The sequence below is a fragment of the Corvus brachyrhynchos genome, unplaced genomic scaffold (assembly GCF_000691975.1).
Source record: "Corvus brachyrhynchos isolate BGI_N302 unplaced genomic scaffold, ASM69197v1 scaffold34, whole genome shotgun sequence".
Lineage (NCBI taxonomy): Eukaryota > Metazoa > Chordata > Aves > Passeriformes > Corvidae > Corvus > Corvus brachyrhynchos.
The window spans coordinates 4256002-4272287 of record NW_008238126.1 but is presented as its reverse complement, the minus strand read 5'-3'; the positions used below and the strand labels follow the sequence as shown (position 1 = coordinate 4272287).

At 34.9% G+C, this 16286-nt stretch overlaps 1 protein-coding gene across 1 annotated transcript in view; it reads right to left on the bottom strand.

The window, feature by feature from the left end:
* DMD (dystrophin) overlaps positions 1-16286 on the bottom strand; it is an 896220-nt gene that overhangs the window by 691879 nt on the left and 188055 nt on the right. The window contains exons 15-16 of the mRNA XM_017733467.1: positions 12935-13114; positions 6971-7146 (exon numbers count right to left, since the gene is read on the bottom strand). Of these exons, the coding sequence (XP_017588956.1) occupies positions 6971-7146; positions 12935-13114 (356 nt within the window). The remainder of the gene's footprint in view (positions 1-6970; positions 7147-12934; positions 13115-16286) is intronic.

Here is a 16286-nt window from a genome sequence, read left to right as displayed (position 1 = left end):
CACCTCACGTAGAATTTGTAAAAATAGATCCATGGAAGATACTAAACCAAAACTCACTTGGGAAATTACTTTAAATACTACCTTAAATTAACATGCACATTGGCACGCTAACCACCTAAAAATTCAATTTGAAGGAGTGGATTTATTCTTCATGCAGAAGTCATGGTTTTGTTTTCCAGTTAGTCTTTTCTTCTGCTGTTCCACAAGGGAGATACTACTTTTACTGGTCCCACAGCCCTCTCTTTACAGGCTAGCACATGCCAGCTGAGTTCAAATGGAGATTTGATTTTACTGTGAAATATAAACAAATTTTCTCTTGTTGCTTAGTGATTTCCAGAATTTTTTTTATTAGATAGGGGGCTTCTAGTAGGACTACAGTATCTTGCTGTGGTGTGTATTTGGGTTGGACATTCCATGCACAGAAGGAAAAAAATGTGATGCAATTAAGTTGTGAAATGCCTCAAAGTTGAGATTTATTGTGTATTTAATATGGAAAAGGAAAGCCAGAACAAGGAGTAAATTTTGAACAAATACATGATCATAGTAAGAGAGTTTGGAATGGGAGTCTGAAGTGGACATATGGCTTAGGATGATCCAGAAAATCAATTTGTGGAGAATTTTCCATGAAATTGTGACTGGCATAGATTAAAAGTATGAAGATGGTTTTAAAATACGCTTTGAGTAAATAGATATAGAAACAAATTCAGCATTGAACAAATTCACATAGGAACACGAGGCATGAAGTATCTTCCTGTCATGTGGCCATCATGGTACATAATCTTATCTCTAAACTGACTGAATTTCATCTTTAAACTACATTACTATGTTACTGCTACCATGGCCAGACGGTGGTTTCAGTACTTTATTCTTCTAACAGACAGGAATTGCCTGACAACTTCCTTTGCTCGTCTGGTTTTTTTTTTCCTTCCTTCCCCAAACAAAAATCACACTGGGCCTGTCACCACTGTGAATCTTGGGCAGACATAAAACCATTTGCCTACATCCTGAGTTGGCAGGGAATGATACAACTTTGATCCGAGAACCACATTACTGAATTATTTTGTTTCCATGTCTGGACTGAAATCCCCAGCTCACCAGAGGTCTTTCTCAGCTTGCAGCTCTTCACTGCCTAGAAGGTATCAAAGAACAACTTTACAGTACAGGGTGCCCATTGGAAGAATTATTCTGATCTAATTCCCTGCTGTCTGTCTTCCTCCTCTGTATTTGTAGTTGATGAGCCATTAATTGATAAATAGACTTGGTCTCATCTTCTAATTGAACAGCCGATTTATCCAAGCAACTACTTTTACCTTCCTACTTTTTTAGTTTAGTTGTCAAATAATTTTATTTCCTTTTGGAATGACATTTTGACCCTCCCTGTACACTTGTGATACTATTCAGTTTAGCCTCCTCCACATTATGACCTGTTCATTTCTGTAATGCACACCATGGCATGAAAAGAAATACTAAATCAATCCCAAGTGTGTATCTCCAACAGAAACTTCACTAGTACCATTAGGTATAGAGTACTTTTAAACCCAGTCATCATGGCCTGCAGCAAGTGCTGACAGCACCACTCCTATAATATTGCAGGTAATTTCAGGAGCTAAATGAGAAGAATATAAATTCTCTGGTTATTTGTCACTAATCCATTGCTCACCTCACAAAAAGTATAAAGGGTTAAAACTAATAAGCATTAAAAAGTGTCCATGTTTACAGACCTCATCATACCCATACTTCTTACACTCCAAGTGAAAATGTTGATTAGTTATTTCCCCTGCAAGAAACAGAAAACTATTCTGTTGTGTCTCAGTCACCTTTTCCTTTCCTCTGGAATTGGCTACAGACATACTGATATCAAAAAGCACCAGGAAAATTGAAGACATCTTCTTTTTGGGTTTGTTACCTATCATTAGATAACAATACCAGAGCAAAAGCTGCATTTCTGGAAGAGAATAACAGTTAACCCAAGGGAGGGGCTGCAGAAGTGCTAAACAATCACAATCTAGTCCTGACTAATATAATTAATTGCACAGAAAGGGGATATCTGAAACAATAGCTACCAAAAACAACATTATAAAGTCATTATAATTTTTCCTTTGATACATTTTTTCCTACAAAAATCCAAACTTTTCTAAATAAGGAACCATTGGAATCCCAAATAAAATAATTTTCAAAAAAGTGAGGTCTTCTCTCTTTTCAAAAAGTTCATTTAACAGCTGTTAAATGAAAAAAACACTAGATGGAGCAACTATACTCTTTTTAACACACCTTGCTCTTCAAAGGGCATCAAGTCTCTTTCAAATCTTCAGATTAACATTATACCAATAATAATGTCATGGCAAGTAGACCTTCCCTGGAAACATTAAGAAGCATGTAAAAAGCTATTTACCAAATTACAAAGAAAGGTATCTTTGGACATTATTGAAGCACATTAATATTAAAAATATGTTTAAATTAAATATTAACCAACTCTTACCTGTCTGCTATTTAAAAACTTAGCATGACCAGAGCAATTTTCAGATTTTTCTGTGATATGCAACTGACCTGTTTTTCCCAGAATATGTAAATACCATGAAAACAAATGTTACCTTGCATCCCTTCCTCCCATCTACAAGGTTTTTTTTAATACTATAACCTCAGCTGTGTTGCATTTATCTCTAGCCCTAATGCTTAATACATACTTCTCAAGATCTTATTATACAGCTCCAAGTATTTTATCTTTCTCAGTTTCAAATTTATTCCTTTGGGAAAAGGAGCTTTTCTTTGACTAGTAACAGAACTTAACTCACCTGAATTATTCTGACATTTTGAAACATTACTTCTGAAGCAGTTTTAGATTTTTGGGGGGAGAATGGAGGGGGAAGAAATTAAAAAAAAAATCAAATCTGATTCTTATCTCTGCTTTCCATCACTTATGGCAAAAACTTGCTTTAAGAGGCAAGAAAAAATCAACAGCTTCCTTCCCATGCATCCATGTCACAGTGAATAAGAGCAATGAAAATGTGACATTCAGTCCTGCAGATGTTACTGGTCTACAAATCAAATTGCTTCTTCTCAATTTCTTCAGTTTAAACAGAGATTTTTATACTTTCAATCCTGACAAAACACTTGGAAATATAAAAGTAAAACACATTCTAGAAAGTTTGATGCTTCACTCTTAGCCATCCATTTTTTTCTCCTCGGCTTAGTAACTGGAGGCTGTACTCTTACACAGTACACTAACACAATATTCACTGAGTAGCCAAAATACTCTTCCCTCCTTAAAGAGGTTTCTAGTATCTCTAAAACATTTAGTTCACACCAAAGCAAATCTGGAGCACAAATCTTTCCAAGCATGTGGCAATGAAGCCTGATGCATTTATTTCAAGTATACTCCTTTAAAGAAACAATGCTGCCAAAAACCTGAGAAGAGATGAAAGAAGCTGGCAAAACCTGGGAGCATTATTCACCACCTCAAAAAGGCCTCAACCCCCAATGTGTCTTTCCCTTCCAGCCCCAAAATACCAAGCAACAGCATGCAGTGTGTTGTGCTGAGGCTGCAGAAAGCAGCCAACACAGTCTGGTTATTTACCTTTGGAAGCTTCAGTAATTGCTAGGGGTTTTTTTATCAAACCAAAACTAAAGAGCACATAACCATAAACTATTAGCTATTAAGGGCTCAGGGAAAATTTTGGCTGTAAACACACGCAATATAGAACAATGTAGGAGAGGTAGGTTGAGAACCCCCATTCTTTTAGTTTACTTAAAAAAATCAAAAGGCATGCATCACTGTGGGCTTTGTTTATCCTGGGGTGCAGCTACAACTGAATACAAACAAAAAACCCTGAAAGATCTTGTGGCCAACAGTGCACCCAGAAAATAAATGACTGGCTGTTTTTTCAAATATAATGCTTCTTCTCACATCAGAAAAAAGCATTGATCAAAAAGGTGTCTAGTCACCAATGAACAAAGATATTTTAACTGAGCACCCAAATTTTAAGATAAGCTTTCTTCTTCCATTATTACGCTTATATTTAGTATAAATTTATATTTTCTTTTCTTTGAGAAAGACAGCAACATACTATTAAATGTGCTTGTTTTCAGGACTACATTTTTACATATTAATTAAAAACAGGCACAAAAATTGTTGTTCTAAGATGAAACTTCTTCCCCAAAGTTTACTGTCAAAGTGTTTTTCTGAAGCTATTTATTGACTGGTCCTCCCACTGTGGAACATCCGCTTGGACTTTCTGCAGACTAAAGGTACATAAATTGTGGGGTTTGTTTTTTTTTTTGTTTTTTTCTCTGTTCAGTTAGAAATGCCAAAAAATTATCTGAATGGAGAAAAACTGCCTTCAGATAATACAACCATAATTCATCCTGCTGCACAGCTGTGGACATTTCCAACATTTACTTTGGACATTACCATAATGTAGATCCACTCATAGGTATAACAGTCACCCTGGACTAGTTCTCATGTGCTGGTGCAATTGCATTGTTAAAGCAAATCTAGTAATTTCAGCACACAACACAATAGTTGGAGCATATTAAAGTGTATCAAACAATTAACTCAATTTTTCCTTGTAAAAGTCAGATTTCTCTCCCAGCAGATCCAAATAAAAGTCTAACCTGTGCAGAAATGAAAAGGACTCTGATTTTACACATCTAAAAGAAACCACAACTTATTCACTTATGTAAAGTCATCCCAGGCAAAGACTCAGAATTAAAGATTGTTCTATCTTGACTCTTATCTCAAAGTTAAACAGAAATTATATAGTGAATGCACATATTTTAGATAGCATTAAAACAAATCAAAAACCCTTGAAACCTAGTATGCATGGTAAAAAAAAATCATTAACACACTGTAAATTTGGTAGCAGATCTACCAGTTATATATCTACAAGCAATCCTAGTCTCAAAGTTGATAATATATCCTATTTTCTGTAAAAGGATCAATCAGATTTATATATAAACTTGTTAGTTGTAGTGCTTTAGACAGACATCAGCTAAAACACTCTAGCAACACATAATTATCAGTTTCTACAAACCAAGGTAGTTTGGAACAAAACCAATTCCCATAATCCAGCTAACTCCTGCCCTCAGGCAGTTTCATTGCCTGATGACTATGAAGTCTGTATTTTGCTGTACCCTGCCAAGTTTACTTTCAGTATTAAGGCAAATTAAAAGAATATGAACAAGAAGGAAAATATATGCTAACAGCAAATATATAGTAGCTGGGAAAGGAACTTCTACTGCCAATTGGCCTCCAGTTTTATAATGATACATATAGCAACAATTTTCTTGAAGAATTAAAAGAGTAGGTTCTAAAAAAATCATCCTCCTTAATTTAGCTTTAATTAAGATAATGCTTTCCTTTATAGCAGTGGCCTTATACTTTACATCCTTATGAAGTAAGATCATTCCTAAAACGTTCAGTTTGGAAAGAAAAAAGTGAAAAGTTTTAAAATATCAATTATTTAAATACTTGAAAACAACAAGGATTCTTAATTTTTCAATTTCAAAATAAAGCACATCACTATTTTCATGACAGGGACCATGCTGCAATAAAGGTTTACTGTGGTATATAAGCCAACAGGGCCTTCATCCCGTTTCTCATCTTTGCAATTAATACTGAAACATTTACAGGAGTGCTAAGGCTTATAATTCCTGATAAGTAATAACTATGCCATCTAAAAATTCCTTCAACAAATTCAGGACTTAAAAGTCTGCTGATACTCATTTCTGTGCATTATTTTGAGTGCTTGGGAATATAACAGCAAAATATAACTCTCACTATGATTTAATGGTAACCTAGGACAAGGGAAAAAACAGATTCCAAATGAGGACTTTGGAGATAGATTCAATTCATTCAAATTTAGCTTAACATCTTATTTAGACTAAGCAATTTCCATAGAAATAGCTATCCAATTTAACAAAAAGGGGGAGAATCACTCTTCTTAAATCATTCCTAAATAATGATGCTGAGCTAGAAACCTTACTTTTAGAATGGTTAAACACAAGTACAATGCCTATGTATAAAAAGTATCTATTTTTTCAGTAACATACAGCTTCAATTAAAAAGAAGTCAGGTTTCTCCTATTCTTGCTATATTTCATTCTTCTTAGTAAGCAAAACACTATTTTATAAGAAAATAGTTGTCCTGGTAAACACATTGAACTAAACGAGGATATTGTCTATAGAAATGAGACACCGAATGCAGTTTCATGTCCCTTTCAGTCCTTGAATCTATTACCTTGGAATTCATGTTCATCTGAATATCAAAACACATTTCCAAAACAAATGTTACAATGAATGTTTGAATTCTACCTTCTTAGCACCTCATTTAGAAACTTAGTGCTTGAGGCAATTCTCCTTAAACACATCAGAAATTTTTCTCCTGACTTTAACTAGTGTTCGGCATTAGTCTAAAATCCCTTGTCACTTGTACTTGAGTTACACAGGAAAAAAAATCTGAAAGTAATAATGAATGTTTCACCAAATATTAACTGCCTCTGCAGAGCTGCTATTTTTACTCCTGACCCATAAGCCCAGAAGAATACAATGAACTTTAGAAACCAGGTAATATCTGCATTATTAGTATTTTAACTACTATAAAATGCTTCTTAAAGAATACAAAAGTCTTAGAATTAATGGAATGCTTCTTGCCCATCATGTTTCAAGACCATAGCCGAGTGGGATCCCCACAACGCCATACATAAGGACTTCAACTGACTATAATTACTATGCAATGGTATTGATGTAATCATTAACACTCTATACTGCTAAATAGGTGGAATAGAAGCACAATATAATCCATAACTCATACTGAATAAAGAAAGAGAATTATCAGCTGGTACCCTAACAGAGAACAGAAATACAATTTTAAGCTCAAAATAGCATACAGAAAAATATTGCAGTCAAATGACTATTTTTGCATTTTCATCCAGACTCTGTCAGTATTCTCTCTCTGTCTCTTGATGATTCTCACCTCTTCCTAATTTCTGAATCCACAAGGAGTTGCCTTTTTTTGTGGGGTGGAGGTGGTGGGAGTTCCTCTTTACCATGCTTAACCAGGATTTGTTCTCTTGTGGTCACCATAGTTACAGTTTCCATTACAGTTGTCTGTGTTAGTGATGTCTGAGTGGTAGTGACAGCCTGCGAAATCTGTGAGAAGTACAAAAACAGAGGTCACACATCGTTTGAAAGACTTCAGTAAAGATTGTTTGGAGGAGCAATACAAAATAATGAAAATAATAGAAAAACTGCTCCCATCTGATCATAGGCTGACCTTCAGAAAAAAACCTTACATGCAACTCAAGCCAGATTGTTTTATCTGACTCATGGTGTGTGAATAAGATATCTGCAAAAGCCAATATCAAAATCAGAAAGGATTCTAATGAACTCTCAGCTCCCTGTAATCCATGCTGAATGAAGAAAAGAAATCAATGGAATTTTAAAATGGAATTGAATGATAGCAAATACCTACAATTTTACTATGACTAAATAATAATTTCAGACTGTCCCCAGTCTGAAAATTTGCTCCTTGAGAGGTGATGAAGGCATGAAAATAGCACTAAATTACCAATCATTAGTCTTACCATTTATAAAAAATTTCAAATCGAATGTAATTCACCATAACCTACTTGCATGAAAGGGCAGTCAACTTTCTGGCTGGAAATCTTAGATTAGAACATACACACTAGAAGGCAAATTAATTTGCATCAGTTTTATTCCAAATTAAAAAAAAATATTAAGGGGTTACTAATACCCATGGCATGTAACACTACCAATCTAATGCATTTAGCTTTGCCCCAGTAACATGAAAAAACCCCTTTGTATAAGCTCAGCTGAATTAAAAAAAGAATGATGAGAAATATTTTTGCTCATACTTGTTTGTACACTGCTTGTGCATGTACTGCCAATTTATACTTTTTTCCATATAAAACCAAACTAGAAACTTCCAGTTCAGATGTGGGCAGCTGTTCTTAAATCCCTTAACTCGTGAGAAATAGGTCACTTCTTTTTCTGATTCTCTCAGATGATGGCTCATTTGTCAAAATGCTCTAGTTACAGCTCCAATGACCAACTCACAGTTTAAGAGCAATGAAACGGAAAATAAAAGAAAGAATTTATACCAGGAGTAGAAAAAGTTGTGCACCTGAAGAGCCCTGCTTCTTTGCTTTTGCTAATATGCAAGAATTAGAGTTTCCAATTCAATAATGGAAATTCCAGTATCTAAAAGTCCATTAAACTATAAACACATACATAAATTATCTATTACTTCTTTTATCAGAAACTCAGTAAGAGAATTGAGTCTGCTTAGTTATTGAGACATAAGTGCTTCTATAAACAAGGAAGAGGTAAACAGGTCTAACACCTTTCCCACAATGCTTTCTTGCATTGAAAAAAATAATAGAATGACAAGGAAAGGGAAATACTGTTAGCAAGAAGCCTCTTCCCAGCAGGCAACATCAGTAAAGCTAAGAAACCTGAAAAAAAACCCAACAAATTCCTTTTCTGAATTCTTCACATTGTCTTCTATGCAAAAGTCTTCCTGTTCTTTGGCCAGGCTGCCAGTGGAAGTGATGAGTTGGGAAGTGCTTTACCACTGTAAATTGTCAGTATTTCTTATTTAAAGCAGTTAACCCAATGCTGTTCTTACACCTCTAAAAAGAGGCAGTAGTCTAGATTTTAGAGCAGACTTTGGACTACTCAGAAGATTATAAAATTTAGATACAGAACAGGTTTTTTAAAAAATATATGGATTAATTATGTCAATTGAACAAACCGCTTGTGACCTGCAGGGATTTAGCTAACATATGAACTACAAAGTTCTCTGGAAGAGAAAAACACCCAGTTGACTTTTTAATCACTAGAATTTTATGTAGTAACACTCTTGTTTTAATTCTCTCAACAAATGTATTGATTTTAACTTTTTTTCCTACAGAAATCATGACAATATTAAGTCAGCATTTCCATATTTTTATTGAAACTCTATACAGCATACTTTTCCATTTTATTTTAATTAATTATAGGGCAGAAAGAAAAGCAAGTTAAAGCTTCTGATGTCTAGGGTTCTATGAAATTTGAGGATAGAACCTGATGTCATCTTTCCCTGAGCTGACTAAACATAAGAAAAAAAAGAATTTCTTGCCTATTCTATAAGTTTGGGTACAGTCTCTCTGTCTCTCTTTCCTCTTCTCATAAATTCTTATTACACTCTGTTTTATCCAAAAATCAATGACAGGATGATGTTTCAGACACCCAGAGTCATATCCTGCCATGTTTTCATTTGCTAATCAATATTAGGGCAGAGTTTTCAGCGAAGAAGGTGAAACACAGAATAAACCACAGCTAGGGCACTGTAGGAATCATCTGCAGCATAATACCAATTACACAGGAGTAGCAGCTTCAGCTGGAGATGGGGAACTGCACTTCCAGAGCTGGTAGTGCAGTTACTGCTCAGAGCAGTCATGTCATGATGCTGTGAGGGGTAATGATTTCTATGTCAAAATAGTAAAAAACTGTTTTTCATGCTGAATCAACAGGAGTGGAGGTTAAATACTATCTGCTTCAAAAGGAGAATGGAGATGTGAATTTGAAGTTCATAATTATTCTAACTAGAGACAGGGTAAGACTGAAAGGTAGATTGCAGTCTTACTCTGCAAGAGAAGGCTGGTTCACATTTAAACTGCATACAATTTAGTGTGTATAGGACAATCAAAAATATTAGGAATTACAAAAAAGAAGTAACTTTTATTGGCTTATCTGGGGAAAAAAAGAAAATGAAGGAAAAAAAAAAAGGAAAAAGAAAAAAACCAAAACCAACCAACCAAAAAATATCCCCACCCAAACATCTTTTTAATCACCAAAATGGTGTGTTTCATGTATTATTCAAAGATGGTCCAAATAATAAATGTATATTTTCTTCATCCCTCTCAGTCCCTGAACAGCAAATGTGATTCTGAGAAGGGGCAATATAGACTAGGGCTTTAACCCACTAGAAAATCATATGGAAAGTGCTAAGGTGACTCACAAGGCTGCACATTAAAAGGCTTTCAAAATACAATGCTTGCCTGCAGTATCACATCAAGCCCATCTTAGAAACATGTTAAAACTCATCTCTTTTCAGAGTAGAAAAATTCAAATCTTTTTCATCATCTATAGGCAAACATATGTACAACGTGTGTACAGCACTTCAGTAGTTTTATGTCATTTTATTTCTCATTTATACAGCAGCCTTCCTTTAATGCCAACATTTATTACTGTCATTGGAAGTGCCCTCTGTCCTGATAAACTCATAATTTTCTTTTACACTCACTTTTGGAGCTGTCATCTGCTCTTTGATGAAATTTATCTCTGTGAGTGGGGAAGTTCAGATGAGGAATGGTGTTTTCTTTAGTTTGGAAAGATTTTCAGTACAATTTAGAGGAGCATAATGAACTCAGCAAAGCTGGGTTTAGAGTTTCTGGAAGCTACGCATCTAGCCTAAGCAAGCTGTCCTTGTCCTTGATTCCACTGTGTGGTCAGTGAAGGAAAGCTGACATTTTCATGATAAGGACAAACTGCTTTTTTAGAGGTATTTCTCTCTCACACCCTTGCCTTCCAGTAATTTGTAGCAGAAGCTTCAGCCATGTGTTCTGATTAGATGCTTGAATTCAAGAGCAATTAATTCAGCCAAATGTGGGAGGACTCACATTCTCCTTCTGCACTTTTCCTTTGGGATTTATAACTACTTTGTATGTCTAGTTGGAGAATCATCTTTGAACTGAGCCTGAGGAGACGTCTCTTCCATTTAATTTCTTATTTTGTTAACAAGTTAATCATTAAGCGACACATTATTAAGAGAAAAGGGGAAATAACTAAGGACAAAAATGTAATTATGAAGGTATTATGAAAATTATTAATCATAGAATCCTTTAGATTGGAAAAGACATTTAAGATCATTGAGTTTAAGTATTGACCTAGCTCTGCCAAGTCCACCACTAAATCACGTAAAGTTAATTTTGAAGGCAATACCTAAGCTTGATGAATAAAATGTGCATTTTCTGATAGATTTTAGTGAAAAATATCCTATTTTTCACCCTCTTCAAAGTCTCCTCCTCCCCAGCTCATGAGTAGAGAGCATAATGAGATCTTGTAAAAGCAGTTTTTCCTTGCAGTGTAAACACATAAATGAGCTCTGTAATGAATATTTGTAAAAACTGTACTAATATTGTCTGCCTGCCTAGAGAGAAACACACGTTGACAAGTACACCACCAGTATTTCACAGAAGATATGTCTGAACAGTGTATCAGTGCCTTAGAAACAGGTCCTACTACAGTCAGCACTGACTGTGCAATGTTTCCAGAAGGTGAAGCAATATCCCCATGACAGAAAATCACCGCTGTCCAAAGCAGAGCAGCTTGGAGGAAAACCTTTTCAAGTGAAGTGGTCTGCTACGACAGGACAGCTACACTGGTTTTGGAATCCAAAGCATCTCCCAGGCGTGCTGATCTATGTTTAAACTCTCAGGACTGCTCACTTCATTTTCTGTAACTTAAGTTCCATTTTCAAAACTAGTACCTGCTTATAGGAGTGATCACCAATCTAAACAGCTCTTGAACAATCTGGAGTGACTTACTGACTTCCTCAAATCACGTGATCCTAGCCATCCCAAATCCAAAAATGAATCCCTGGAATTTTCCTCTGCTTTGAAACAGGAGGTTTTCCACAGTAAATATGTTATAACTAAATCTTATTTTCAACTCCTAAATGCTGTGAACACAATCTGGTTTTGCTTTCTCTTACTAAGTGAAATTGTGCCCTTGCCCCATTCTCTTTCCTTCTATTCTCCCACGCTGATTTTTTCCAACATCAGCTCGTTTTTCTAACTATCACAGAGAAAACTAAAATATTAAGGTATGAGTTGAAACCAAGGTTATTGAGAGGTATTCAGATCACCACATGAAGTATTTCTTTAATTACAGCAGCTTTTCTTTAATTACCCAAACAAAATTTGGATGAAGTGTTTGTATAGAGCAACAAAAAAGGGCAGCATGCTCAAGGGAATTGAATCAAACTGACCAGAACTGTGAGAGACCTGTATGGACAGGACAGAAGTACCTGCTGTAACAGTCTGCTCTGTGCTGCCTAATTAAAAAGCTTTAATATCCATTTCCATTTTATCAGTCATACAACGAGAGCACAAAAATAACCCAATATTAGTGAGATAATGGAATGGAAAAAAGGGAGCCCATTTGGGTTTAAATACAGTAAGAAAGAGGTGCTAGCAAGATGTCTAGGCAAAATAATTGTATATGGGTTTAGGTACTACACCAGAGAGCTGATTATTTTTACCTGGTTTAAAACCTCAATTTCTTTTCTAAATGTATTATAGTTAAGAGAAAGTGTTCAAAAATAATAGCAGGTTATATTTTTTCATTGTCACTTTGGTTACAGGTATAGATTGATTTCTTTATTTTTCCAAGAAATTTCTTTTTTTTGTACCCTCTCTTTTTAATCTGTAAATCAGCATATGATATGCAGAAGTAAAATAGCAATCAATTATAAACTTTCACTGTTGAAAAAAAATAATTTCACTTAAACTAGCAGACAGTTCTGGCACTAATTTAAGACTATGTGCTATTTCAAAGAGACAGCTATAAAAAAGTGTGTTATTATAGGTTAAAAATAAATTAACTGGAAAGGTATTTTCATTATGGTTTGTATCATCCCTAAAAACATAGTTAACAACCCAAGAAAGTAATCAACACTATAAAGAGAGATTAAAAACTAAAGAGAGAAATAAAATTCTGGAAAGTTATATTACATTTGTATTATGCTGTCCTAAAAATAAAATATGTCTTAAGCAATCATGCAGGGGCAAAAATTAAAACAAGATGACAAACAGCACCAAAACTACTTCAAGCATTTGACTGTCACAAACTGATAAAACCGGTTTTTACAAACCTGCTTAGAATTGCTCTCCACCTTCTGCACAAGGCTTTCCCAGCGCTCGGCAAAATTTTCAAGACGACTTTCCAGCTTTTGAGCCACTGCTTTATTTTTCACAGCTACGAGGAGATCTTGGCTGAGCAACTTCAGCTTACTCATCATTTGCCTTTTCATTTCTAGATCTCCTTTTAGAATCTGTTAAACAAAGTAACAGAAGGAAGAACACACATTCTTACATAAAAAACCCCAAACCAAAACAGTCACAAAAAAGGAATCCAACAAACTTAGAAGAAAAATCATGAGGAGAGCATCATAAAGAGCTGAAAATGGGTAAGGGCTCCTATAATTCCATGATGTTGTTACCATAAAAACTACTGGCAGAGCTTACATAGTGGAATGCACACACTGCACTTTGCAAAGCAACATAATATGGCAGGTGGGGCAACTCCAAACCTCACAGCAGGCTTCAGGTGGTGACATGAATCAAAAAGCTAACAGTTGTCTTACAGGAATAGCCTCAAAACTGCACCAATGCTAACCCCTATATCATGTAATTACATGTCAAACAGCTTTTCTTTAAAGTTTCAATGTACTTTGCTATATATTGCATATTGAAAAAAGTTTCCTAGAAAAATAGTATTTGATCCAAACCAGGATTAAAACATACAAATGAAAAAACCCAACCCCCGCCCCCCCCCAAAAAAAAAAAAAAAAAAAAAAAGAACCCAAACAAAACAAAAAAAGCCCAGACAAACAGAAAAACAAAAAAAACACTGCCAAGGGACCTTGAAACTCCTGAGAAACAGGAGTTCACAAACAGGCTGTTCAAAACAGGCTGTTCACAAATCCAAGGATCATTCATAGTTTCAGTTCTTACCTGGGTTTACTTTTTAAAGCCTTAACTGCTTTACTCCACTGATTTCCATTCCTTGAACATTCATTCTCTACACCCTAACCCTGCTGACCATGGCCAAATTTTGAACTTTCCCATGCAGTTGTGGATTGCATTCTAATTCCCAACACATGACAGGGATAATCAAACAAGTGGTTAGACAACAGAATTTAGTCTACATATACTTTTCTACAGCTATATAATCCAAAATTGTAATTAAAAATACAACTCAGCAAAAGAAAGATTTGTCTTCGTAATCAGTACTCTTTCTAATCAGATTTGGTTTGAAACATTGTAATTACTAATGGTAGGTACAGTTAATATCAAAATTTAAATTGATACATCCTTGAGAAGTAGAAGCTAACTTTATACTGAAGAATCTGTTTTCAGAGTAGTAGGAGATTCTAACAGATGGAGGAAAGTAGATGTAAACAGGTTTAGCATGTTAAATTTCAAGCACTGCTATATTTGACCTTTTTTTACGCCTACAGTGTCAGAAAAAGCTCATGTGGAAGCCACCATACACACTGACTGGAATAATAAAAAACGGTATCCTGTGAAACATTACTTAGCTCTGAAGAGCAGTGCTTGATTTCCAACCACCCCAGCTCACAACACCAAAGAGTTCAGCATCAATCCAAGATACTTGGAGCACAAGTGGGATGTGAAACACAAAGGGAAGGATGCTAAAAATTTCTCTCAAAGATACCGCTCACTACAACTTAATATGCTTTTGTGATAGCTACAGTCAATCTGGAAAACTATACTGGGAGATTCTGTTTTCATATTTCTTCATTAAAAACCTGTCAGTGTGCCACAATAACCAAAAATATGCTTTGGGCTTTTTTCCAGTACAAGAATAGACCTAAAATAATAATAGCAACTGCAAAATATGTAATTTGCCAGTTCAGAAGACAAGACATTGAAGTTTGCTTTATGAAATTAATTATCAAATATATCAGTCATAACTTCTGTTGAGTACATACTGTAAGCCCTGATATATGAATGTTATAAAGTGATTTCCTTATTTTTGGTAATGTGGTTCTATTTTTGGGGTGTTTAAATTTTTAATTCTTGCTTTTTTCTTTTCATTAAAGATCAAAAACTTTGCTTACTGTAATAGTCTAACCAGCAACACCCACTGTAAAGTAAGTTTTCAGCTGCGAAGAAATTTATTCCAGTCAAAAATCGTGTAATATCTAACTTATTTTCTATAGGTTAAAAAAAGAAAAAAGCATTAGGTGAAACAAAAAAAGATTTAACTCTATATTAATGGAACATACACTATAAATATGTAGAGGTAGATCTTGTATACCTTTGCAATAGCTCTCAGTATTTTTTCTAAAAGAAAAAAATTGAATATGACATACATATGCCATACATAGCACCAAAATTTCACCTCAATTCTACATTCTCAGTGCATCACATCTTCCAGCTCAGTCTATGCTCTGTTTCACCCTGCATCTTGTGTAAGAATTAAAGAGACAATTATAGTGTCTGTGAATAAATAGAGGGGAAAAATAAAAAAAAAAAAAAAAAAAAAAAAAAAAAAAAAAAAAAAACACCAAAACAAAACAAAACAAAAAAAAACAAAACCAAAAAAACCTCAGTTATTTTAAGGAACTATTTTAAGAACTGGAGCAACTACCTGCTAAATAGTTTCTCTGACCTTTAAACTAGGAAGATCCCAGAAGAGAGTTAATGACAAGATAAATTTTCACATAAAAATACTGAATAAATCCTTTGAAATAAACTGCATTCTGTGGAGGACTCCACACCAGAACAGGCAGATGTGCTCTGACGGAAATTGTGACCCTGTGGAGCGCCCACACTGGAGCAAGATCCCACCTGTAGATATTAATATTTTTTTCTAAACAGAATTATTTCACTTTGATCACTTTAGAATGCTTAGGGCCGTGTAGGAGGGTTGTAGAATTTCAAATCAACAGTCGCAATTCTAAATGGTTTAATAAATTACCTTCAGAAATTTCCTTCGGGCTTAGGAGTTTGGCAAAAGAACACAACCTTAATCTGGCCACATTCTACATGTAAGAGATGCAGAAAACATAGGCTGGAAGCTCTTATGCCATATTAGAATATCAAACTTAAAATTCTTAAGGTCTAACAGGAGCAGCTAATGCTGTAATTTCTTGCTGGAAATGACTGAATAAGTGAGGGACCAAGCTATCATATTGTTAAGAATATAAACACTTTTATACTAAGGGAAAATAAATATTTTCCTTCCGTCACAGACTCACTTTCACAATTCAGGTCTAATTGTAAGAGTAACAGCTTCTCCTCTGCCACATTCAAACACGTGTCTAAGTCCAAAATAAAATACACCAAAAGACAGGCACGACATGCATGTCAGGGTCAGGACAGCTTGATCCCATTTTTCCCTATTTCTAAAAGCCAGTCCAAGAGCAGGAGGATATATTCCCTGCAAAAAAATTTCATGTGGCTGATGTATTAATA